Raw genomic sequence first — 25,085 nt, 5'->3', positions numbered from 1 at the left:
GTTCGCAACAGGACGAAATCTAGAAGAATGAAATCTATAAATCACCGTTTTACGCGAAGAGTATAGAAAAGTGTAGACAATAAATATCCCAATCAAGTCAGCTGTAGTACCCGTATTACACCCGTCGACCGCTGATGTTCGACCTACAGTGCACAACTTGAGTCCACCTACAAAGTTCTAGAACCAAGCTTGGAAGGATTCACATGCAGCAGAGTTTGTTCATCGTGACTGTAAAGCCCTCAGCAAGCTATGCGCTGTAATACAACAGGATGTCCTAGTATGCATTTTTTCGGTTACAGCTATATACTGATTTTGTTAGCGCGTTATTTACGCACGAAGACTCTCATTTCGCCTATTGTACCATTTTCAAGTACTCGTTTTAGCTGTCTCAACATAGCGCCCTACAGTGCATTGCCGAGATATTTGTTCTGTTGAAAATTGTCAGAACTTTATATATGGTGCTTACATTTTACTTGCAACAGCGTTCATTTGAAAGCAAAACTTACTGCATTGACGCATTCATTGTAAACATTTATGCGTCAATGGAGTAAGTTTTTCTATCAAAGGAAGATAGGTACGATTATAGAGTGAGCACCATACATCAGGTTCTGTCAAACTTCAGCAGCACAAAAACTGAGAAGTAATCTCAAAAAAACAACTCTAGGATGCTATATTGTGACACCTAAAACGTTCACATGAAAACAGCGTAAAAGCCGGAGCGAGATGCATCACATATAGATAACGAGCTAATAAAATCTGTGTGCAACAGAAACCAGAAAAATACATATTATGCACTCGCTGATTTCCCATCAGAAAAGAAATAGGATGTCCGTCAAGGAGGTATTAATATATCTAAGACATTCACTCACATGGCACTCCTGATCCATGGCTTCGCTGGTTATCTAGTTGTTACGTAATTGTTTCAGGTAAATTCGGAACTTTTTTATTTTGAATGTGAATATGTACTCCATTATCTTCAGCACCTTAACATTCAATCCTAATAACCCACTACACGTAAAGCATCAGATGTGCTATTCCTTTTTCACAGTCTGTGTGTTGCTTCAGTTTGATTAAACTGCACTTTGTCGCAGTTATTTTCGTTAGACTTCTTTCCAACACTTTAAAAAAAAGTATGTTTACTTTATGGCAGATTTCGGGTTCGTGTCGAGCTCCGGCATACACTTTTAATCTGCCGTGAATTTTCATAGTAGCACGCATTCCGCTGCAGAGTGAAAATTCATTCCGAAAACACATTTACTCCCAATTTCTTCGTCTCTGTTTCTCCCGCTGTTCGTATATCGCTTCCAGATTATGCTGTACTTCTCAGGTACAGTTCTAGAAATTTCTGTTCTGTACGTGTTAAAACTTAAATTCCACTAAATTTCTTTTCTATTACAAAGCTTTCTTTCTCTGCGTCAATATGCTTCTGATATTTCCTCCTACTTCAGTTGTATTGTATAATTTTGCTTCCTCTATAGCAGAACTCTTCACTTCTTTATTGAGCCTTTAGCGACATCAGTGTGTAGCAAACCGTATTCCGTACGTGTCATCACTTTATTTTTGCTTTTTTTAAACCATAATCCGGATTATGTGCTGTTTAGGAAGCCTACTCCATTTAATTTTTGAAAAATCATGATTTGGATGAAGGACTTGTGTATCTGCTTAATGTATAAATTAGGTACTTACCGTATTTTATAATTTTGATATGGTTGAGGATAACGCAGATCTGGATAAAATGACCACGATTGGATACATGTCCTGTAAATAATAATGTTTTTTAGACCTGACGACTTCTGTTGTTTGGCATAAACTGGTAGCTTTAATAAAGTAACCTACAGTCATGGTGCCAATTACCGATTTTTCGAAAAATATTAAAAATCCGTATGTCATCCTCTCGTTAAAATATATCTACATCTACAAGTCATATTATGGTGTATTGATAGTATGGTGGAGCGTACTTTCTGTGGCACGTCATTTTCCTGCAACAATCGCGATCAGTGTGGGCGATTGTTGGTAAACCTCCCCTCCGTGTGTCCTCGAATCTCTCTAATTTCATGGTCTGTTCGTGGAATATATTTTACGGGTAAGCACTATATCGGATGAGTTTTCTAGGAAAGTATCGGCAGTAAACTAGACCTTGATACATAGTTAGCCACTCTTATAAGATCTGAGATGGATAAGCATATCCGTCACTCTTTCACGCTTACTAAACTCTATATTCCTATACGTAAAGATGAACAAAATTTATTGGAAATCTTGTAAATAATTACTCTTCACCTCGAACGTAAGCAGTAATGCACAAATTACGGCATTTACGTTGGAATGCTTTCGTATGAGGCTACTGTCGTTAAATGAAATTATCGATACCCACCGCTATTAGGGACCTCATAACGTGCATCAGACTTGATTATGTCACACTCCTTCGTCGATGTACTACACTTCTTAATGTTTTGCTCGGCCGTCCGTACTTTAGTTAAAAGCGTTATGCGTTCTACTAACTGAACATTAACATATTTTCCCTAGAAAGGTTCGGTTCGCGCAACTGATAAGGTCTCCACTTACGCGTGTGCATATGAGTGTGTATATGTGTGTGTGTGTGTGTGTGTGTGTGTGTGTGTGTGTGTGTGTCGTGATACAAGGGGGCACGTGTCTCGCTGCACTTGCTGCGGCGTGAGACAGTCGTAGTGAGGCGATGGCCTTCCGCGCACGGGAGCTCGGTTTTGCCAGAGCACAAAAACGGTGCCTATCCTGTGCTCGCTATTGGCCGTGACTACTGTGCGAACGTGCCCGCTGGCAGGCGCGGTGCGACCAATGGATGCCTCGCCGCCTTCGCCGTGGAGAATCACATCAGCCGCCAGGTCCGCTCCGCCGTGCGCGCGCTGTCCGCTTCGCTGCCCTACTCTACTCCCTCCAATTTCCCCAACACCCCAAACCCCGCCCCGCCGACCATCGACCATCTATCCCCCCTCCCCCCTTCCCCCCCCCCCCCCCCGTCCGGCAATCCTTCGAGCCACGACCCTCTGTCCCTGCCTGAAAGAGTTGGCCGACAGAATCAACGTAATTAAAAGTTTTGAGTCACCGAACACTCATTGTCGTCAACGAGCTACCTCCGTCTTTTGTCCTTGTTCACGGCGCCGTTTTCAGGAACTTTGGCTCGGTTCGGATTCGGCCCTTTTTATCCGACGTCATTCGTTCTGGGACGTTCACTTTCGTTGTCATCCGAACGGATGTTCACTTGTTTCCGTTCCCGTAACTAGCTTCAAGTGACCTCGTTTGGATTGGCCCAGTTAGCGTGGGACCAGTAAACCCCTGATTCTCTAAAGAATCAAATTCGCGTCGTAATACAACTTCAAACATCTCATAAGTTTATAACTGAGTTAACGCGTTAAGTATGTGACATTATGCATGTGCACGAGAAATAATTCAGACAAGATTTGAAAATATATTTAAAGTTTGTTGTAAGTCGGTAAGTGCTTTCATAAGGAAACACTAAATGAATATAGCATCGGTAGTTTATGCTACTTTTCAAGCAAAAGCTAGTTTCTCGTGCGTATCAATGTTTCTGATGTAATATCTCCTGAACAATGTGTCGTTCAATGATGTAATTTTGCAGGAACATTCAGTGAACTGTGTGGATACTGCCGGCAAACTGTGTTGAGAACAGGGTCGCTAGTAAAGAAGTATCAAATCAAAACGTCGTGCCTGATTCAGAAATTTTACTCCGTGAACAGCGAAAGTGTAGTAAGTGATTAACTTTTTTTTCCTTTCATCACTTTGTGGGGAGTGTCAGCTACATGAAGTTTCGTAAAGGCTTGAAATTACGTATAACATTTGTTGGAAATCGCTAAGTGCTCTCATTCTCAAATACTGGATGAATAAAATTCCGCCATTTGCGCGCCGTTAGTTACTCTGATTCAAGACAAACACAAAGTGTGTAAATGTACTAGTTGTCATATGGCGTTAAACTTTTAAAATAAGATTGGACGTCTTAATGAGTGAATTATGACAGCATTTTAAATTTTTAAATTCGGGAAATAATCATGCGAAATATTGATAATCTTATTTTTGGTGCCTCTGGAATCCGTTTAATAGGCACCCTACAACTGCTTCTGGGTTCTGGGAACTGGAATAGCCGCTTAGTGATTCAGATGTCAGCAGCAGTGCTGTAAAGCACGAAAGATTTGATAGGTACACGATACCAGACAAACACAACACATTGCCTCGCTGTAGTAAGAAACAACTAACTTCCCAAATTGTAAGTTTCAGAAAAAAGTACACATTTGCTACAAAGGCCAGTTTCCACTAGCGTATCCTGAATCTGGCTGGCAGAGGGAGGCGGGGAGGGCTATCAAGTCATATTAATTTCGCGGTAAATGACGAAATAGTTTTGAGATTTCACGACAAATCCCTCTAGGTGCATTTTCCACTAGTCAGTGTCCATTCTAATTTGATCTTTTTCTCTGAAGAGGGATAGAGCATGGTGGGGGGGGGGGGGGGGGACGCTTGTTCATGTTGTAAAGTGTAACGGAATGTAATTTAGTTTCTATAAAACCTAAATTGTCATCAGTTACCTCTATACAGGGTGAATTAGCTGCCCCTGCCGATGGGTTTTATGCAACCCACAACGCCTTCAAAAACCCCACACAAGACTTTTATGCTCTCACACTTGCTACACACAAACTGTTAGTCCTACAGAAAAAACGAACAAGAACTTTTTGTAAGAAATTTATTGTAATTAAGTTTTGCACTAGGACACGTTTTAGCTAGAACCTGTAGTTTTCGAATTATTCAAGACAAATGTACAAAAGTGACCTTCAAATGCGTTTTTCTTGAATAAATAAAAAACTGTGCTTTACCAGCACAAAATTTAACTACATTAAATGTCCTACAAGAAGCTCCTTTTCATTTTATCTGTATAACTAACAGTTTGCACATAGCGAGTGAGAGAATACGAACTCTCACGCATCATTTTTGAAGACGTTGTGGGTTGCATAAAAGCCAGTGGTATGGGCACCTGAATCACGCTATTTATTGATTACAGTTATCGAAATTCTCATGTTATATTTGTATAACCCTCACTAAGCTGGGTTTGCAGGTATGGTTCTCTTCGATGAAACATCAGTTCTTATATTTCAGTACTGTTTTTCTAAGAATTTCACAGATGAAATGTTCTGGACTTATCACCCCAGTAACAACATCGTCCTGAAGCAGCGTTTCGGCAAGTTACTTTTCATTACATTCGTTTCGAAACATTGCCTCAAGATAATACTGTCACTAGGCCTATAGACTGACAGTGTTTTGTCAATATTACTCTCGTCGGTAATTATTTTATCGTTTACAGAATGGCGGGCAAAATGATAGCTGGTTAATGCTAAGTCCGGCAATTATGAACGATCGTCTGCACATCCTGAACAAGATGCATTTCTTCCGATTCCGCAGTATGAGGGCATTGGGCATGGACTGTATACACCATTGCTTTCGGGTGCAACTTCCTGCATAACAAGGGCTAGTAAGGGATCTTTATGGCGTTTTAATATCCGTGCTTTATGCTACGGTTGGGTAACAGATCTGAAAAGATCTTCTTCTTTAGGCTCTATACTAGTTAATTTCATCTGTGCACATCTGCTGCAGTTTTCATTTGTGACTATTTTAGCCCATAGCATTTTTTTTTTTATTTCGACTGTGTTCTTTGGATGTGAAAATTATAACGTCGCACCTTTTGGGTTCCACATTAAACAGTACGCGTGTTAATAAACCGCTATACGAGCTGATTCTCAGGTCAGAAGTGAGCAACGGCTGACAACCTACACTTGACGATAAGTACGGCACACTGTGATCCTCTAACTAGCTAGCAGTTTTTTGTTTGTTTTAAATTAAAACGTAGATTATTAGTTTCCGTACGCTCCGCAACCGAGTACAGAATTAATCTATACGCACTCCAATTGCTAAAACGTTTTTTATTTAAGTCAGTGACCGATTTCTGCATTTATGTTGAAGCTATTTTCTGATGAAAGCTGAAAATTGTGCTATGGTGAATTTCTCATCTCGTCCTCAGATCGTTTAGAAGGTTCATAGACACGTGTCAGGAAAATGGGCAATCGTCTGAATACCTCACTTAAGTTTTAGGGGTATTTTCAAGATGCTGCACGATATTGGCTGTGTTCATACTAATGTTCTGGAGGGGAAATATTCTTATATTTCGCCTCCAGAACATCAGTATGAACACAGTCAATATCGTGCAGCCTCTTGAAAATACCCATAAAACTTCGAACGTTTCTAGATTCCTAAATGAAACTGATAGAAATCTTTTTTAAATTAGTTTGCACAAAGTTGTTTTAAATACGCCAGCTACATGATACGTGATGTGCATTTAAAAAAAATTGTAACTCGTTGCTGTAACTAAGAATTCTGGACCATCACTTAGACTGGACTGAACACACAACTTAAGTCTGTAGCAACGTGTGAGCATCACTTCATTCATTACAACAATATAAAAAGGTATTTTCTCTCAAGTTTAAAAAAGAACAAGAATGAAGGAAGATTAGTGTTTAACGTCGCGATAACATCCAGGCCATTAGAGACTGTCGAGCTTAAAAAGAAATTCGTAGAATCACTAATACGTCCCATACATGATTATGATGCTTATATTCTTAAAGAACTTTTTTTATGAGAGCTCACACCAGCTGGAACTTGCTTTGAATGCTTGCGTGCACTACATTTGTGAAGTTCGCTATGTCGACCGTATGACTCCTGCTTACCCGCCGTGGTTGCCTGCCGATAAGCGTAGAGAGTACCTTACCCTGTTTGTTGCTTTATCGTCCTCTCAATCATTGCACTCCCTTCAACTATTACACCACCATCTGTCTGAACAGCGGCGTAGAAACAGGCGTTCTCACCAAAGTGGAAATCTCTCTTATATCACTGCGTAACGCACACACCTTCTCAAAATGACTTTCTGTACCAGGGCGGTAACTGTGGAATGATCTTACCCAAAATATCTGAGAAAGTAAATTCCTTTCAAACTTCAAAAGGCAGCCAATGGACCACATTCTGTCACGACAGTTATATCTGCCAAATATTTGACTGCAGCTCACTCTTGTCAACACCTCGTCCCCGACTACTTTTGTCTGCCCCTTAACACAGAGTCCCCTACTGACATTCTGTTCATTCTTTATAGCTATTTTCGCAGTTATTTCCACTCTTCTCCTCTTCCATTGTCACTGTTCTCGACGATAATACTAAAATGGCTTCAAATGTGCTAAACTGATTAATATTGTTATTCTTAGTGCCTTTTATTATTATTGACGCCAATTGATGTTATTACTCACTGTCATTATTTGTTTTAGTAATTATGACTTTTCTCATAATAATTTTTCAGATAAACGTAATTAAATCACAGTTATGCGTAGAGCTTGAGAATTTTTTTGTAATATTTTTCGCTAAATGTTGTTCCTCGTCCAGTATACGAGAGGATCTAATGTGGTCATGCTAAATAAACAATTAGTGTTATTATTTATCTACGTAGATAAATAATGTTCATTACTCCGCGGAAAGAGTAACGTTTCTTAGGTGTACCCATCCAAACAAAAATTCCTTTCACTTATTGTTATTTGTCAGTTACAGAGAATAACGCCTCGTGTCAGACACTGTAGAGCGGCAGCCCTCTCCTTCCACCAAAAACCACCTCTAAACGAAAGTAAACTTCTTTGGTCAGAGTTCACTTCAGTGTACCAGATAATTATTGTGAGGCCGTTGTTTCCACACAGACTGGAGTAAACTACCGGCAAAATGTTAGGGGGTCCGCCTCCTGTGTGTTTTGCGGGATCGCTCGTTACAAAACCGAGACTCAGTTTGGTGCACGTGTTGACATTTAGACGGCGCCCGTCGTTATGATCCCCGCCGCCGTCAACCGCAGGCTGCCGGTTCAATTACCCGCCTCTAAATTACCCAGCGACAAGCAGCGCTCTCGCGTCGTGCGCGCCAGTGCCGTGGGAAGCAACGAACCCAGGCTCCGGGCATGCGGGCACTTTCTCCTCCCGCCGCTTACTCGCATCATCGTCCTACCGTGAACCCGGCACCCTGATATTGCCCTCGGGAAGACAGGACATAACGAGACGCTGTCTGACTAAGCCTCTAGCCAGAGAAGCTGTTTTATCCAACAGCCTATTAACTAGACATGCGAGACTTAGTCGTCAGTGATGGTAATAAGTGGGCGTTGAGTGAAGTTCATACTTTCGTCTAAATATCTATCGACGATCTCTTTCCATTGTCGAATTTCAGCCAGACGGCTTACCAACCCATGTTTGCTACTCAAACACGCACTTAAAGGGTGGAATTTACCAAAGCATTTCCTTGTGCCATCTGTCAGCCATTCCCGCATCTCCCTTTCATTTTCGTTACAGCCGTAATTACGTCATAACAAAGGTAAAGATGCAGTCAGCCCGAAGGCTTCTCTGAACAGAACAGTGCTTAACTAAGCACGAACCTTTTGGAGTTGGCACACTTTTGCTATTCTCTGAACTTTGAACTGACATAGCCAGCCAGTTAAAGGGGGAGTTACAGTTGAACTTGGATTCCAAACCACTGTGCAACTTGGCATTTTTTCACAATAAAAAGTCGTCGTAGACCTGACAAAGGCGATAAGTAAACGAAATAGTTTTTACGATCGACTCCGGGTCGAACCACAGACCTTTCTAGTTGTAGTATGGCACTTACCTCCAAGCCACCGAATCACACAAATTAAAGCTTAGCACAGCATTATAATTTGCATATAAATTATCTGCCAATATTGGGTGGTAAGGCAGAGTTCACAAGTCCATAAGTATGACATACTACAGCCGAACAACAACCAGAGCATCTTATCGTGGGGCATATCACAGAATCTGTAAACATGTACGCATAAGTACTGTAGCACTGATCATAGTAATTATGCTTACCTGATCACTAATGTAACAATAATGTGTGTGAAATCCTATGGGACTTAACTGCTAAGGTCATCAGTCTCTAAGCTTACACACTACTTAACCTAAATTATCCTAAGGACAAACACACACATCCATGCCCGAGGGAGGACTCGAACCTCCGCCGGGACCAGCTACCTGTTCACTGATTGTGTGATATGTCATAAAATTAAATGACCTCGTTGTTGTTTGGATGTCGACCGAAATATTCGTAGAACTATCCACTCGAAAACGGCTACACAGGGTGTCAAAAACGGTTTGAAAGGCAGCAGAAAAAAAGTCCAGTAAACACAGACTCTAAAATGCATACCTCAAGAACTATGAGCACCTGTTCATCTTCACTACTGTGAAATCCGTCTACTGCAAGAACTTCGCTGTTACAAACGAGCATGGATGTGTGTGATGTCCTTAGGTTCAAGTAGTTCTAAGTCTAGGGGACTGATAACCTCAGATGTTAAGTCCCATTGTGCTTAGAGCCATTCGAACCATTGGAGACAAAAAGCAGGAAAAAATCTTCTGGACCTTCGCACTATATGGGCCTTAGCCCGACCATGCTGACTTCGTCGTCGCGCGAGATTTTCAATATTCTTGCGCAAACTAGTGCTAGAGTAAAAATGAACAGGACCTTTTTTGTAAGTTATTTAACGCGGCCTAATTTTGTGCTGTGACACATTTTCCCTGGAAGGTGCGACTTTCCAGTTATTCAGGAAAAAGATACAAAAGTGACTTTAAATGTGCTATGTCTCGGAAACCATTGAGAAGAAAGTATAAGTCCATTTGAAGTTTTTTGTTCAGAATCACTAGTACTATCATCTTTCCTCCTGAATCACCCCGTATGGCTGCAATCAGATATTGGTAGTCCTAAATACTGTTTCATGCAAATGTAAATCTCCGCCGGAAGCACCTTCTTTCAATAAATTTCAAAATATTGTGGAACCGGATCTCAAAAAAACAACGAATTTACATCTTAATTTTTCATCTACCTACGGATGGCAGCGTATCCAGTCGCCGACGTGTCGAGCTAAACCGTGAACAAGAATTCGCTCTATTTACGTCGACAGAAGAGCCTATATTTATAAGGCTCGTTTGTGCACCTGTCGGCTGTTTGATTTGTACCTCGCTGGCCGCAGCTGGTGCCGGTGGAGCGGTCATCCGCGGAACCCAGAATTCTCGTGCGTGCCGGCGCTGCCAGCTGAGGGTCGGTGCGAGCGAGGCCAGTGGCCCGAGGCACTGCCCCAGGCTTCCCACGAGCAACAGGCGCACACTGCCAACACCCAGCGCTCATTTCCCGAGGTTTCAACCTCTTGCCCGCGCAGAGAACGGCACTTCCCCAACACGACGATGGGCGGCTGCTGTTGGCTTCACAGCCCGCTTCGAGTGCAGACAGCGAACATGTCTACTACTGTTACTCAGATCCCCTCAACAACGTGATGAATTGCGGCATTTATGACTCGCCACAGCACTTACCATTTAATCCATTATGCCTCATATGAATATTTTATCACAATACCAAAACCAACACACTTGTTCGCTCGACCATTCGTCGTATTCAGCGTGGATACTATATTGATAAACGACAAAATTATGACCACTGCCCACTACGAGGTTTAATGCCGTCTGGCACCGTTGCAGGCATGTGATGCAGTTTTATAACGGAGCAGGGAGGAACAGGGACTCACTCTAGCGACGATACGGACCACAAATGATCAAATCTACTGATTTAAGCAACTTTAACAAAGGGCGGTTTGTTTTGGCCTGGTGCTTGGGAACGAGCGAAGCTGGTCGGCTGCTCGCCTGCTACCATCGTGAGCGTCTGTGGAAAGTGGTTGAAGAACGCTGAAACCACAAGTAGGCGACAAAGTGCTGGACGTCCTCATCGCAGAGCGTGAAGGCTGGGGGTTTTTCAGCTCTGTAAAGGATCATAGATAGTGATCGGTGGCAGATCTGACGACAGAGTATTACTGCAGCCATAATTGTGTTAGAGTACACCGTCCACTGCCCATTACTGAACATGGAGTTCCGTAGTAGACCATCTGTAAATGTTCCCACATTGACCCAACGACAGTTACAACTGCAGTAGCCGCGGCCTCTCGAGATTTGACTGTGGTACGATGGACATTTGATGTCGGGTCGGATGAATCATGTTACTTTTACACCTGGTCGACGGTTTTCAAAATGGTTCAAATGGCTCTGAGCACTATGGGACTTAACTTCTAAGGTCATCAGTCCCCTAGAACTTAGAACTAATTAAACCAAACTAACCTAAGGACATCACACACATCCATGCCCGAGGCAGGATTCGAACCTGCGACCGTAGCGGTCGCGCAGTTCCAGACTGTAGCGCCTAGAACCGCTCGGCCACCCCGGCCGGCGTCGACGGTTTAACCAGACGTTCAGTCATCCACACGAACAGCTTCTCGAAACATGTACCAGGCTGACACAGGCTGGAGAGGGCACTATTATACTTCGGGAGATATTCGGCTGGGCTTCCATGGTACCTATGGTAGAAATCGAAGGCATCAGGGCATTTACCAGCAGGACAACCGTCTGTATCACAAGGCCACAATAGTGCCACATTGTTTGCTAAGTTCTAGGTGTTTCAGTCCGGTACCGCTCTGCTGCTACTGTCGCAGGTTCGAATCTTTTTAAGTCTAGGGGACTGATGACCTCAGATGTTGAGTCCCATAATGGCCAAGCCATTTGAACCATTTTTGTTTGCTAAGTACAATGGTGAACTTAACAATGATATCTTGATCACCCAATCCGCCTGATCTAAATCCTATGAGATCCATCAGGCACGTTGTCGGTGACATCTAGTGACATATATACCCGGAAACTTACCAAGGGCTTGACGAATCCATGCCACACAGGATCGTTGCCGTTTTGTACTCTAAATGTGGACCAACACGCTATTAAGGAGGTGGTCGTAATTACGTGGCTGATCAGTGTTTGTCCTCTTTAGTGCAGGCACAACAATAATCTCTCCTACAAGGTTTAACCAAAAAGATGCTACGTATGGCCATTTTGCTTGTAGCCGTATGCACCATCTTTTTGGTTTTACTTTACTAGTAAGCACGCAGTAGTCTTGTATCAAAATGGCTCCGAGCACTATGGGACTTAACGTCTGTGGTCATCAGTCCCCTAGAACTTAGAACTACTTAAACCTAACTAACCTAAGGACATCACACACATCCATGCCCGAGGCAGGATTCCAATCTGCGACCGTAGTAGTCGCGCGGTTCCGGACTGAGCGCCTAGAACCACTAGACCACCGCGGCCGGCAGTCCTGTATCACTAATCTTTTTAACTTTAGATGTACTATTTCGGCAGGATCCTTCCTTACTAGTAAAATACGAAAGATAACCAGTTTAGCATTTTTTTCTGCTTCAGGTGTTTGTGCTTTGTATTTATAGGTAAAAAGAAGGTAATATTTGTGGCGCTCAACCCGTGAGCGAGCTTCTGCCCTGACTACAGAGAGTGCAGCCTTTCGTTCGCGCGGCATTACGAGGGGGAGGGTGGCGATTCGATAACCCCAGCCGCCTTTTACCCCAGAGAAACATCCACGGTACTCATTTATCAGCAAGTTGAGTGGATTGAGCAGTCCTGGACGAAATGGATCGAGGAAAATTGCCCGCTGCTGCCCTGAACCTGGAGTCTAACGCTCTACCCGCTGGAATACCACGGCCTCTGCACTGGTACAAAGACTGTACTATTTTCCTTTCCACAAATTTTAGGCTACGGAGGCAGGCCTGAAGAAACGGTAGGGGAACAGAAAGGGAGATGCGAGAGCAGCGCTTCCCCGCGCAGCGCCGCGCCGCGCCGCGGCGGGAACAAGATGGAGGTGTCGATACCTGTCCGGGCGAGCAGTGTGGGCGATGAACACGTCGGCGCGAGCGCACGCCGCGCTCCGCACGTGACATCATTGTCTGCGCGCGAGCCACGCGGCGCCGTCACGCCGGCACGCCACGCGCACTCCACACCACTCCACAACACCACAGACCGGCCCACACCAGCCCGCTGCTGGAATCGCAGACGTGACACTGCCAACACACAGGGCTGTCGCTTTCTGTATTTCTCATGAAGAAGCCGTCGAAATATGGCGCGCCTCATAGTGAATGGGAGCAACAGTGGAACACATTTCACAATTTGCGTTTTCCTGTGTACATCGAATCCAGAATCATGAGATGTATGGTCGTGAGTCGTATCTGGCTAGCTCAGACGACAAGAGCATTACCTATGAAAGGCGAGGCTCCAGATTCGAGTTCCGTTCCGCCATATAGCTCCAAAATGTCAGAAAGTTCCACAGCAGCGTACATTCCAGTGCTGAGTTTATGTTTCATTCTAGTTTACTCTTTGGCGTGGGATGTGGTGCCACAAGCAACTGTGCAACTCAGGTGCTGACATAATCCGGAGGGGTTGAGAAGATGGAGGAGGCAATAACACTTCCCATTCATTGCTACGCTGAAAAGTCTTCCCACCTCCGTGATGAATTCTGGACAACCATATCTTCATTAAACCCACCCTCGTAGCGAGGTCGCTAACGCACGCCAGGGTGATGGCGCTCGGCTAGGAGGTCAGCTGGTTCGAATCCCGGCTGTGGAAAGGTTTCACTGCCAGTATTTAGATGGCGAGGAGAGGAGACGTGGTGGAGAAGAGTTCCTGATCACCAGTCTCTTGGCCAATGTCTTGGGTTAAATTCCAGACCTCTTCGCAGTTTTTAATTAACTGAGGGCATGTGACACTGTTGGTGGTGGTAAGTTCGTGGGACGGGGACTGCAAGTTACAAGTTCGGCAGCCCCCTTACTGCTGTGCGATAGGAGCAGGCTACGTGCTTCAGCCTCTCCCTTCATCCATAACAACATAAACCCAACACAACACTGTATGAGCACTCATCACAGACTTCGACTCGACATACGTATTACGCACTTGACGCATCGGAGGAAGACAACGGAAAACCACTTCCACTAGGACCTTGCCTGTAATGGTAGTGCCACTTTCCTGCTCCACTATGCTCATTCCCTGAGTGTGGGTTACTTTGATCTGAAAACTTCATTACTATGCATTAAACTAGAATCGTCATACGCTGGAAACTTTAGGTAATCAGGCTGTTAAAAGCCAACGGACGAATGATTGGCAAAAGTGGTGTTCAAGCCGGCCAGTGTGGCCGAGCGGCTCTAGACGCTTCAGTCTGGAACCGCGCGACCACTACGGTCGCAGGTTCGAATCCTGCCTCGGGCGTGGATGTGTGTGATGTCCTTAGGTTAGTTAGGTTTAAGTAGTTCTAAGTTTTAGGGGACTGATGATCTCAGATGTTGAGTCCCATAGTTCTCAGAGCCATTTGAACAATTTTTTTGGTGTTCAAATTGAGTCCTAGGGCCAGATAAATGGACAACGTCATAGGGAACAGCCCAAGACTTTTAAAATATGAGCTAACGAGTCCCTTGAAGACTCTCATGCTGATGATTTTATCTTTGTCTTTCTTCAGAGAAAGTTGCGCAAATCCAGAAGCGTCGCCTGACGACGCTGCAGAAGGTCGACTTTACAGAGACTAATGCTTACCCATACACCGCTCTGGGGCGGAAAACGAGTTCGAGCGCTGATGAACCACGTAATGTGTTGATGTAAAAAGCGGCTACACCCTTAGCGCCATTTAACATCATAAATTCTTTCGGGTCTGTTGCAAGAAGTTTCGCTGGCAATCAATAAACGCAACATAATCACCACTCACGGATTAGGCCTTTGGCCTTTTCCCACTTACCGACTTTTGCCCACAAGGCATTACGAGGAAGCGATATGTGGGATATGTGATCAGCGTGCCGCCAATTCCGCCAGACATTTTTGCCAGAAGATGAACGCTGATGGTTCCGCTGCTTCTTTCTTCAAGCAGCTCCTCATACGGCCTCACGAGGCTGATGGACCCCATTCCGTACGTCCTTACTATAGAAGAAAAATCTGAAGAGGTGCCGGGAACCGCACCCGTGTCCTTCCACACCGACGGCAGCGACTGCGGAGGCAGTCCGTCAGCATACAGAATCACCTTTGCTACACAAAGTGTGGCCTAATGGTAGGTGTAGGCCTCTATAATTTCCACTCCGTAGCGTTAATGGATGAAATTTTCGGAAATCTACAACCCCTTGAAGTTTGTTGGTATCATTTTGCTACACACTATTCAAAAGACTTGAGATCATACTTTGTACCGAATAGCGTCCAAGACCGGCACTCTTGGTGTTTTTGTGCAACTCGCCAGCTAAGCTCACCACGACAGCGTCTAACATGGATGCTCCCACAACTGCAGGATAGGTTGAAGTGGAATTACAGTTTGTCATTCATCATTACAAAGACGGTGTTTACGTGCAGGCAGGTGCGTTTACGGTTTCTGAAGAACAGAAGCAGGTGCAATGGCCTGGTTGTCGTCAGCCCAGACCGACGCAGAATCTTCGGCTCAAAACTTGTTGCAGTTGCAGCGATTCAGCTACAAATCGCCACTGCGGTCAGTGGAGTGTGATTCGTTACGGCTATAGGGACTAGATTTTTAATCTATCAGCTCAAAGTTGCTTACGAACCTCTTCTATCTACTGGTTCCACCAACCAATTCATCTTTGTTGAAGACGAGCGGTCTAAGGCGCTGCAGTCATGGACTGTGCGGCTGGTCCCGGCGGAGGTTCGACTCCTCCCTCGGGCATGGGTGTGTGTGTTTGTCCTTAGGATAATTTAGGTTAAGTAGTGTGTAAGCTTAGGGACTGAGGATCTTAGCAGTTAAGTCCCATAGGATTTCACACATTTTTTACGTTGCTCGACATCGTAGCGAACAGAGACTTGGTGGCTCCTAAGAACGCGCCCAGGACGTCACAGCATCACAGGGAAGTTAGATAGCACGCACCGGAAATCGGGTATGATGATATTAGCTGGTCCAACCCGTGCACCTACGTCACCGGGGAGCACGCCTCACCTCCGCGCGGTGCCTGTTGGGGTGCTGGGGACGAACCAGAGGGGCGCATAGTTTACACTATGACGGCCGGTAGGTGGGTTTACGAGGCCGTTAAGTCACGGCGCCGTCGATGGTATCGGGGGTCCGGCGAGCGCGCACCGCCCGCGGTTATCGCTACCGGCTCTGCTTCCATTACACGGTCCAGCGCTCGCCGCCCAGAGTCAACAGACCGCGACACGCCAGGTGAGACACCGGCTTTTGTTCGGCCCTTTCGGAGCCCCGGCCCTCGAATTGTCGCGTTCCCTCTTCTCTGAACATTTAGCTATTTATGAACGAAAAAAGAAAAGAAAAAGAAAGTGACTACGGAAAAAACTGGGGAAGAAGGGCACACAAATCAGGTATTGTACTAATGTAGATGAACACCAGCGTAATTAATCAGTTTGATTGTGTGTGTGCGATACGTTTAGAACTTCCGTTCATCATCAGACTGTAATGTTTATTTTAAAAATAGACAAAAAACAAGAGCAAGAACCTTATCTTCTGGGAAGCAAGGTTAGATAATTTTGACTGGCCACTACTGGTCAGGAGAAAGAAACTTTTTGAACAAAGGATATCTCCAACTGGCGATCAGCTACCATTCCACGTCGCAGTTTTATCTGTTGTCGTTCAGCAAAATGTGTCAGATTCAGTATGTATGTGTGTGTGTGTGTGTGTGTGTGTGTGTGTGTGTGTGTGTGTGTGAAATCTTATGGGACTTAACTGCCAAGGTCATCAGTCCCTAAGCTTACACACTACTTAACCTAAACTACCCTAAGGACAAACACACACACCCATGCACGAGGAAGGACTCGAACCTCCGCTAAGACCAGCCGTACAGTCCACGACTGTAGCGCCTAAGACCGCTCGGCTAATCCCGCGCGGCATTCAGTATGTGACCAACTTCTTGAATCTCTGAATTTGAGATTATTCTACGTCCACGTCTGGTAACTGTGTTACCAGTTGGAGCTTCCGTCTCATAAACTCCAATTATTGAAGTCTCGTTTTAAATTTCTAGTCCTTTTTCAATTCTGGTCGGTATTTTGCAGCTTGGACGTTTTCAGTCACGAGATTCTGAGTGATTCTAAAAGTCAAGATCTAAAAAACGATCGACATTTTTTTCGATACAGAAGTATACAGTCTTCTAACTCAGCTGCTATCAAATAGTGAAACTGCTTTCAAATACTAAGATGTTTCCGCGACTATTGCTTCCGGAAAACAGCGCTGTAAGCAACTGAGAAGACGCTTCGGAAACCAAGTGACTGATCTGATATCTCGCAACGTTTTGATTTTCCAAGCATGTAAATTTCGATAAGTATCAGCTTAATAGAAATATTCGCTTACAAGTAAAACGTCTTCTTCACGCTATAATCGGGGAAGAAGAACGTTTGAGATGTTCTATTAGAGGGGGATGCTGAAAATTAGGTAGACTTATTAGATCATAAAAAAAGAGATGCTTGTATAAGCGGCGAGCAAAAGGATATGCGGAAAGCACTAAACGAAAGAAGGGACAGGGTGATAGGATATTTATTGACAAATTGGCGAATAACTTGCTGGGTACTAGACGGATCCGCAAAGGGCAAAAATGATGGGGGAAGATCGATTAGAGTCTGTTCAACGAATAATGGTGTTGGGTGTATGTAAGAAAAAGATTAGAATACATGCAGCTGTGGTAGGTATAGCTGATAGATAAAGAGATTGGCAGAGGAAATGTAACCATGAGGGGTTGATCAGTCACAAAACTGATAATAATAAATAAATAAACAAAATTTTATGATTATTAATGTCAGGCGCGTAAAACATCAGAACTTTAACTCCGTTAAATCTAATATTAATACGTCAAAAGCCTTTGTAGATGCAGAAGGTGTTAAAATTGCCTTTCACGTATAGGAAATATTAATACTGCAGCACGGAAATGGTGTTTTAGATTACAAGTGAATATTTATTTCCACATTCATTGTCACGAAGTTAAAAATATATTCTAATGAGTGATAGTAGCCGGCCACAGTGGACGAGCGGTTCTAGGCGCTACAGTCTGGAACCGCGCGACCGCTACGGTCGCAGGTTCGACTCCTGCCTTGGGCATGGATGTGTGTGCTGTCCTTAGGTTAGTTAGGTATAAGTACGAGTAGTTCTAAGTTCTAGGGGCCTGATGACCTTAGCAGTTAAGTCCCATAGTGCTCAGAGCCATTTTAGTGATAGTATAGCACGTGTAGTCCTTCACTTCGTTTTCTGTTGCACAACAGTACGGACGAAAACGTATAATTATAAAGCCTGTAATCTACTGCACGGTAAAGCTTGAGCATTCGTGTCTCGTTTCGGATTGTGTTGACAGTAAGAATTCTGCAGTCGCGAAATTTCCGTTCTCTGTTGATCCATTGTAGATACGGGACAGCGGTTGGTCAAATATGTACCAAGGAAAATCGCTAAACAGTCGTACGTTTTGAGAAATGATTTTATTTAGACAACCAGTTTGGGCATCTCAGTAACGCCATCTTCAGACCCCATATGCACTTCATGTATACTGAGTTGTTGCCAAGTCTTCAGAGGAAACACTCGAAAACGAATTCACGGTATCCAGGTACTGACGGGTCCAGTATACAAGTATCGATAAATCTGATTGTCTATAAATGAAGTGCATGTGGGGCCCCATTGTTGAGATGCCGAAAGTGGTTGTCTAAATAAAATGACTTCTCAAAACGTATGGCTGTTTGGCGGTTTTCCTTGGTGAAGGCTTTGTATCTGTCTCAAAATATGGATTAGCACTATTCATTCTACGTGCTCAAGATGCCAGATCGTGAAATGTAAGTTTCTTTTGTTGTATCAACGCCGTGTTTAGCTCTCAGATAATATCTTAATGATCCTTTCAAACCCCACTTCGTATTACGCCACTTAATATAACGGGTGTCACTACCGTCAAGAGGAACCTGATCATGTTTCGCCGGCCGGAGTGACCGTGCGGTTCTAGGCGCTACAGTCTGGAACCGAGCGACCACTGCGGTCGCAGGTTCGAATCCTGCCTCGGGCATGGATGTGTGTGATGTCCTTAGGTTAGTTAGGTTTAATTAATCCTAGGCGACTGATGACCTCAGAAGTTAAGTCACATAATGCTCAGAGCCATTTAAACCATTTGATCATGTTTGGGTGGTACATATAGAATCCCCTTACTGTAAGTACGAGTGCAAAAGGTCAGTAAATACAGAAGGATTCTGGCTATGCCTCCCTAAATTGTGTACTACGTGTTGCAATACATATTATCGCGTGCTGACGTAAAACACAGAGTTTTTGAGATGAAATGTTCGTATTATTTATGCCACAGCGAATTATGGCATGGATGGGGGTTGCTTGATACTGCTTCGCTTGCTTTTTGTCTCTTTCAGAAACCTTCTCTGGGCTTATCAGATCATTAAAAGGCGCGGCTATCTCAGTGGTTTGGCGCTTTCCGCTCACCATCTCGACCGTAAAGCGCATTCCTCCTCCATGGACGCCCTTGGGTGTTTCGTGTGTTTTCTCGCGCAGTCGCCGGTTTGGAGGTAGCTCGATGTCGCGCATGCGCTGGACTGCAGCTCTAGTGAGACGTCTGCGGAGGCGGCGCTGCAGCGGGCAGCGCAGCAGAAGCGCGCAGCTGTCCCCGCGGAGCCAGCTGCAGCACGCAGGCCACGTTAAGCCACTCCGGCCGCCGCAGGTCACACTCGCGTCGACGCCCACCCGTCCCTCCTCACTGGCACAGCTTCATCACTGCGCGAGCCAACCGGCCATCGCACGGCGAGGAGCAAGTGTTCTGTCCAGAACGTGGGGGCGCTCATTATGTGCGTTGGTGTAATGACAGAACAAGAACGAATTGCTCGGATTGAAAAGAGTGTAAAACAAGGATTCAGCCTTTCTGCTCTACTGCTCAATCTGTACTTCGAAAAAGTAATGATGGAAATTAAAGAAATATGCCGAAGTGGCATTAAACTTCATGTTGAAATTATACCACTGATAAGAAGAATTACAGAACCTGCTCAATGGGATGGCAGTCTAATGGGCACAGAATATGGGCTGATAGACAGTGTGTTTTAAGATGTCGGGTTGAGCCTAAGTATCTCTTGACGAAGACAGCACAGTCAGTTGTCGAAATACTGTGCAGGATGATGACTCTACAACCTGGCTTGGCAACGAAACGACAACGTTTGCTGTACTTACACTAAAAACTAAACTCCTCCCGCACAGGCCATGAAGGCCCAAAGGTACCGCCTGGCTGCCGTGTCATCCTCAGCCCACAGGCGTCCCTGGATGCAGATATGGAGGGACATGTGTTCAGCACACCGCTCTCCCAGCCGGATGTCAGTTTTCGAGACCGGAGCCGCAACTTCTCAATCAAGTAGTTCCTCAGTTCGCCTCACAAGGGTCGAGTGCACCCCTCTTGCCAACAGCGCTCGGCAGACCGGATGGTCGCCCATCCAAGTGCTAGCCCTGCACGACAGCGCTTAACTTCGGTGATCTGACGGGAACCGGTGTTACCACTGCGGCAAGGCCGTTGGCGTACTTACACTACCTCATCATAATTAAGCCTATACCCCTGTTTAGTGCAGAATTGACTACTAGATGTCATTAGAGGCGAAACCCTTCCCCCCACACGCACACATTACAAAATGAGGCGGGGAGTATTGTGTTGGGAGTAGCGAAGCAGTAACAGTAGGATATGTCGGTCAGAAGAGCTCATTGACTAATAAAGTAGAGTAGTCATTAGATGTCATCTGATTAACAAGTCCATTAGGCACATATCAGCTTTTGTAAAGCTGCCCAAGTAGACTGTTGGTGATGTGGCTGTGAAAGGGAAACCTGAAGGTAAACAAAGCAGACCTCATGTAATGACAGGCAGGAACCGTCGACTTTCGTCGGCGGGTAGTTCCAAAAAATAAGAGGGAAGAATCACCGGTGATTTGCAAAACTTCACCCAACTTACAGTGACTGTGCATAGGGAGTTAAAAATGATGTGTTACAATGGCCGAGCAGCTCTTCATATGTCACACATTTTTATAGCCAATGCTAAGCGACACATGAGCAGGTGTAAAGAACAACGCCACAGGACAGTGGATTTGGAAAATGAATCACGCGTTAGAAAATGAATGTGCCAATGCGATGTGAAAGTTCGGGTTTGCTATTGCCTCGAGAACGTTACCTGCCATCAGGTGTAGCACCAACGGTGAAGTGCAGTGATGCCGTTACGGCACGGAAGTGTTTTTCGTGGTTAGGGGAAGTTTCCTTATGCTGCTTAAGAGTGATGTAGGATATCAACACATTGTGTACTACGTACAGTAGAGTAACAGTTTGGTGTGCATGATTACTTATATCAGAATGACAGTGCATCCTGTGATACAGCAGTATTTGTTACGCAATGGTTAGTCGAAAATAACTTTTTTGATGTTGCTGAGCAACAGTCATACAAATAATTTTTAAATGAACCACTGCCATTTGACGGTATTGTTCAAATGGTTCAAATGGCTCTGAGCACTATGGGACTTAACTACTGTGGTCATCAGTCCCCTAGAACTTAGAACTGCTTAAACCTAACTAACCTAAGGACATTATACACATCCATGCCCGAGGCGGGATTCGAACCTGCGACCGTAGCAGTCGCGCGGTTCCGGACTGCGCGCCTAGAACCGCTAGACCACCGCGGCCGGCGACGGTATTGTCCTTTATTTAATTTCTACCCAGTTTTCGGTTTTTTATGGCATTTTCAAGTCATTGAGTTTACGTCATTAACATAATTGCAGGACGTCAAGCTCAAAATTGCCCATAAATTAAGAAAAATATTCGCTCCCGATGAAATGATGATATTACATCTGGGATTTCGTGGGGAGCGAATATTTTTCTTCATTTATGGCTAATTTTGAGCTTGATGTCCTGCAATATATGTTAATGACATAAACTCAATCACTTGAAAATGTCATAAAAGGCCGAAACCTGGGTCGTAATTAAATAAACAACAATACAGTCAAATGGCGGCGTGTTCATTTGAAAATCACTTTCTCGAAATGCATCGGCCTGCCCAGTTTTCTGACCTGAACCCAATGGACCACCTCAGGGATGAGTTACAACGTCAACCTCGCTCCAGACACCAGGGTTGATCATCACAACCTTCTCTAGTTTTGGTTCTTGATAGAGAATGCGTTGCCTTTCTTCCACAGTCATTGAGGTACCCCATTGTAAGGTCCCCGTATTATAGTCCACTAATAGATGTCCGGATACTTTTGATGAGTTAGCGCGCCGCGCGGGATTAGCCGAGCGGTCTCAGGCGCTGCAGTCATGGACTGTGCGGCTGGTCCCGGTGGAGGTTCGAGTCCTCCCTCGGGCTTCGGCGTGTGTGTTTGTCCTTAGGATAATTTAGGTTAAGTAGTGTGTAAGCTTAAGGACTGATGACCTTAGCACTTAAGTCCCATAAGATTTCACACACATTTGAACATTTTGATGAGTTAGCGTACTTTATTCGGTAAATGTACTCATTTACGTTGCAGTGGCTAGGCAAAACGCGTGATCTGTATCGCCGACACGTGCAGAGATCAAAAGCACGAGAAATGTGAGCAACTAAGAGGGACAGAAGGTTTCTGGAGCTAACGAGAGTTGTGTTCTGTTCGCAGGTGCCGTCCCGGCTGGCAGGGCGAGTACTGCGACCAGTGCATGCCGTACCCTGGCTGCAAGCACGGTTACTGCAACGGCTCCTCCTGGCAGTGCATCTGCGACACCAACTGGGGAGGCATCCTCTGCGACCAAGGTCAGTAACCTCTTGCTGCTCGTCTACTTCCGCCCGCTGTCTGCCCTCGTCCAGTTGTTTGCTGCTACCTTTGTAGGGCAGGTGAACTGGAAATGTTGTTTCAGCATCCAGTACGGGGAATGGTTTCATTCAGGTCTCCGTTATAGCCTGTCCTGTGAAAATTACTCCATCTATGCGTAACTACTGCAACCTACACCCACATAAACTTGCTTATTATAGTCAAACCTTTGTCTCCCCCTACAAAAAAATCACCTCCCATCCTGACACACACACACACACACACACACACACACAAACACATTTTTAGTCACATTTTTGCAATAACGCCCTTTTCTCGCCGATTGGGTTCCGTATCTCTTCACTAGTTACTCGATATATCCACCTAATCTTCTTGTAACACCGCATTTCTAAGGCCTCTGTTCTCTATGTGTCTATAGTGTTTATCGTCTATGTTTAGCTTCCATGCAGGGATATCACCACAAACGTCTTCTTAACACTTCAGTTTACATTCATCTAGCGATCCGCCCCAACTTCGCGTGGTTAGTATGTATTTATGGCCAGACCACCTTTCTGGCGTACCAATAATATATTGTATACAAAAAGATTCCTCGTGAATGTTTATATGTGGAAACCCTATTAAAAAATCTAAGGTACTTCAGATTATTCTTCACATACAGACAGAAAAAAATCGGAGGGGGGGGGGGGGGTCCAGTTTATAAATATATAGCTAGATGTTGAAATATTCCTCTTTTTCAGAAAAGTTTGTCTTGCTATTACGAGTCTGCATTTTGTATCCTCTTTACTTCTCCCCTCGTCAGTAATTTTGCTGCCCAAGTAGGGAACCTTCCACTTTTAGTGTCTCATTTCCTAACTAATTGTTCCAGCATCACCTGACTCAGTTCCACGTTCCTCCATTACACTTGTTTATTTCTTTTATTGATGTACATCTTATAATTTTGTTTCAAGTCACTTTCCTTCTTTGATAACTAACTTACAAGCGGTTTGTCGTTTTTTACTTCTTCTACTTTTTTTTACTTCTTCTTCATGCATGCATTCCTTTCCGAATATATATATATATATCGAAAGAAAATCCACTGGCTTTTATGAGAAATTGTTAATTGGAGCCAGGGGATCACTCCATATTACCGAGGATAATGGGTATATCCTCAGTAATATGGAGTGATTCCCTGGCTCCACTTAACAATTTCTCATAAAAGCCAGTGGATTTTATTTCGATATTGCTAAGTTTTTGTCCAAAAGCGGCAAAAACCGAAACACTTAACGTGGTATAAAATGACACTAAAAGCCTCTGAGTTCCTAAATCGCACCGTATTCTTTTTCAAAATTTTGGATTACTCGATGTTTCCAACGATTTGCTGGGAACTTCTTCAGGATTATCTACAATCTACATCAAATCACTGCGAGACAAAGCGGGCACTGGATACACTTGAACACTTTGAAATACCTTGACAATAATTTTATTATTCCAATATGTCTTACGCGTTTCGACTAAAGTCATTATCAAAGGCAAATACTTAATGTCATTATTGTGAGTCAGTAGAAACTTGTCAGAATGGGTACATGGTATTTAGTCAACATTCCTTCACAACAGGCAACTGCAAAACTTTGCCTTTACCTTTGATAATGACGTAAGTCGGAACGCGTAAGGCATACTGCAATTATAAAATTATGGTCAAGAAGTGTTCAAACTCTTCACGACTGTGAATTATGGAGAAGATCGCAGCAGATTGGTCGAAACGTCGACTGCTAAAGAAATATGAAAACGAAAATGACGTCCTATGACAACTCATCAGCGACAGTGACCACGAAACCCTGCGTACTTAAGTTAAACATGGAATAACACAACAAAAACTCCTTACGCGATCCAGAGCGAATCATTCGTAAAAATAATGAAATGAAACCCTGCTTGTAAATACAGGGTGACCAAAAGTCAGCATAAATTTGAAAACTGAATAAATCACGGAATAATGTAGACAGAGAGGTACAAATTGACGCACATGCTTGGAATGACACGGGGCTTTATTAGAACCAAAAAAATACAAAAGTTCAAAAAATGTCTGACAGATGGCGCTTCATTTGATTAGAATAGCAATAATTAGCATAACAAAGTAAGACAAAGCAAAGATAATGTTCTTTACAGGCACAAAACCAGAATCACGCATTTCCTCGAAGAAAAAAGGCCCGATAGCGGTAGATGTGGTAAATCCAACCCATACCGTGACTTTCTCGTCGTGCAATGGAGTTTACACGACAGTTCTAGGATTTTCGGTAGCCCAAATTCTGCAATTGTGGGCGTTGACAGACCCTCGGAGCGTGAAATGAGCTTCGTCGGTCCACAACACGTTACTCAACCAATCGTCATCTTCCGCCATCTTTTGAA

General features: G+C 44.2%; 1 protein-coding gene and 1 pseudogene across 1 annotated transcript in view; one reads left to right on the top strand and one right to left on the bottom strand.

The window, feature by feature from the left end:
* LOC126480783 (protein jagged-1b) overlaps positions 1–25,085 on the top strand; it is a 580,451-nt gene that overhangs the window by 500,274 nt on the left and 55,092 nt on the right. Inside the window, exon 6 of the mRNA XM_050104094.1 lies at positions 22,551–22,684. Coding sequence (XP_049960051.1) covers positions 22,551–22,684 — 134 coding nt within the window. The remainder of the gene's footprint in view (positions 1–22,550; positions 22,685–25,085) is intronic.
* Positions 20,331–20,448, bottom strand: LOC126482922 (5S ribosomal RNA; annotated as a pseudogene).

Source organism: Schistocerca serialis, chromosome 5 (genome assembly GCF_023864345.2).
Source record: "Schistocerca serialis cubense isolate TAMUIC-IGC-003099 chromosome 5, iqSchSeri2.2, whole genome shotgun sequence".
NCBI classification, from domain to species: Eukaryota; Metazoa; Arthropoda; class Insecta; order Orthoptera; family Acrididae; genus Schistocerca; species Schistocerca serialis.
The sequence above is the reverse complement of the archived record's forward strand: the minus strand, read 5'-3'. Positions and strand labels throughout refer to the sequence as shown.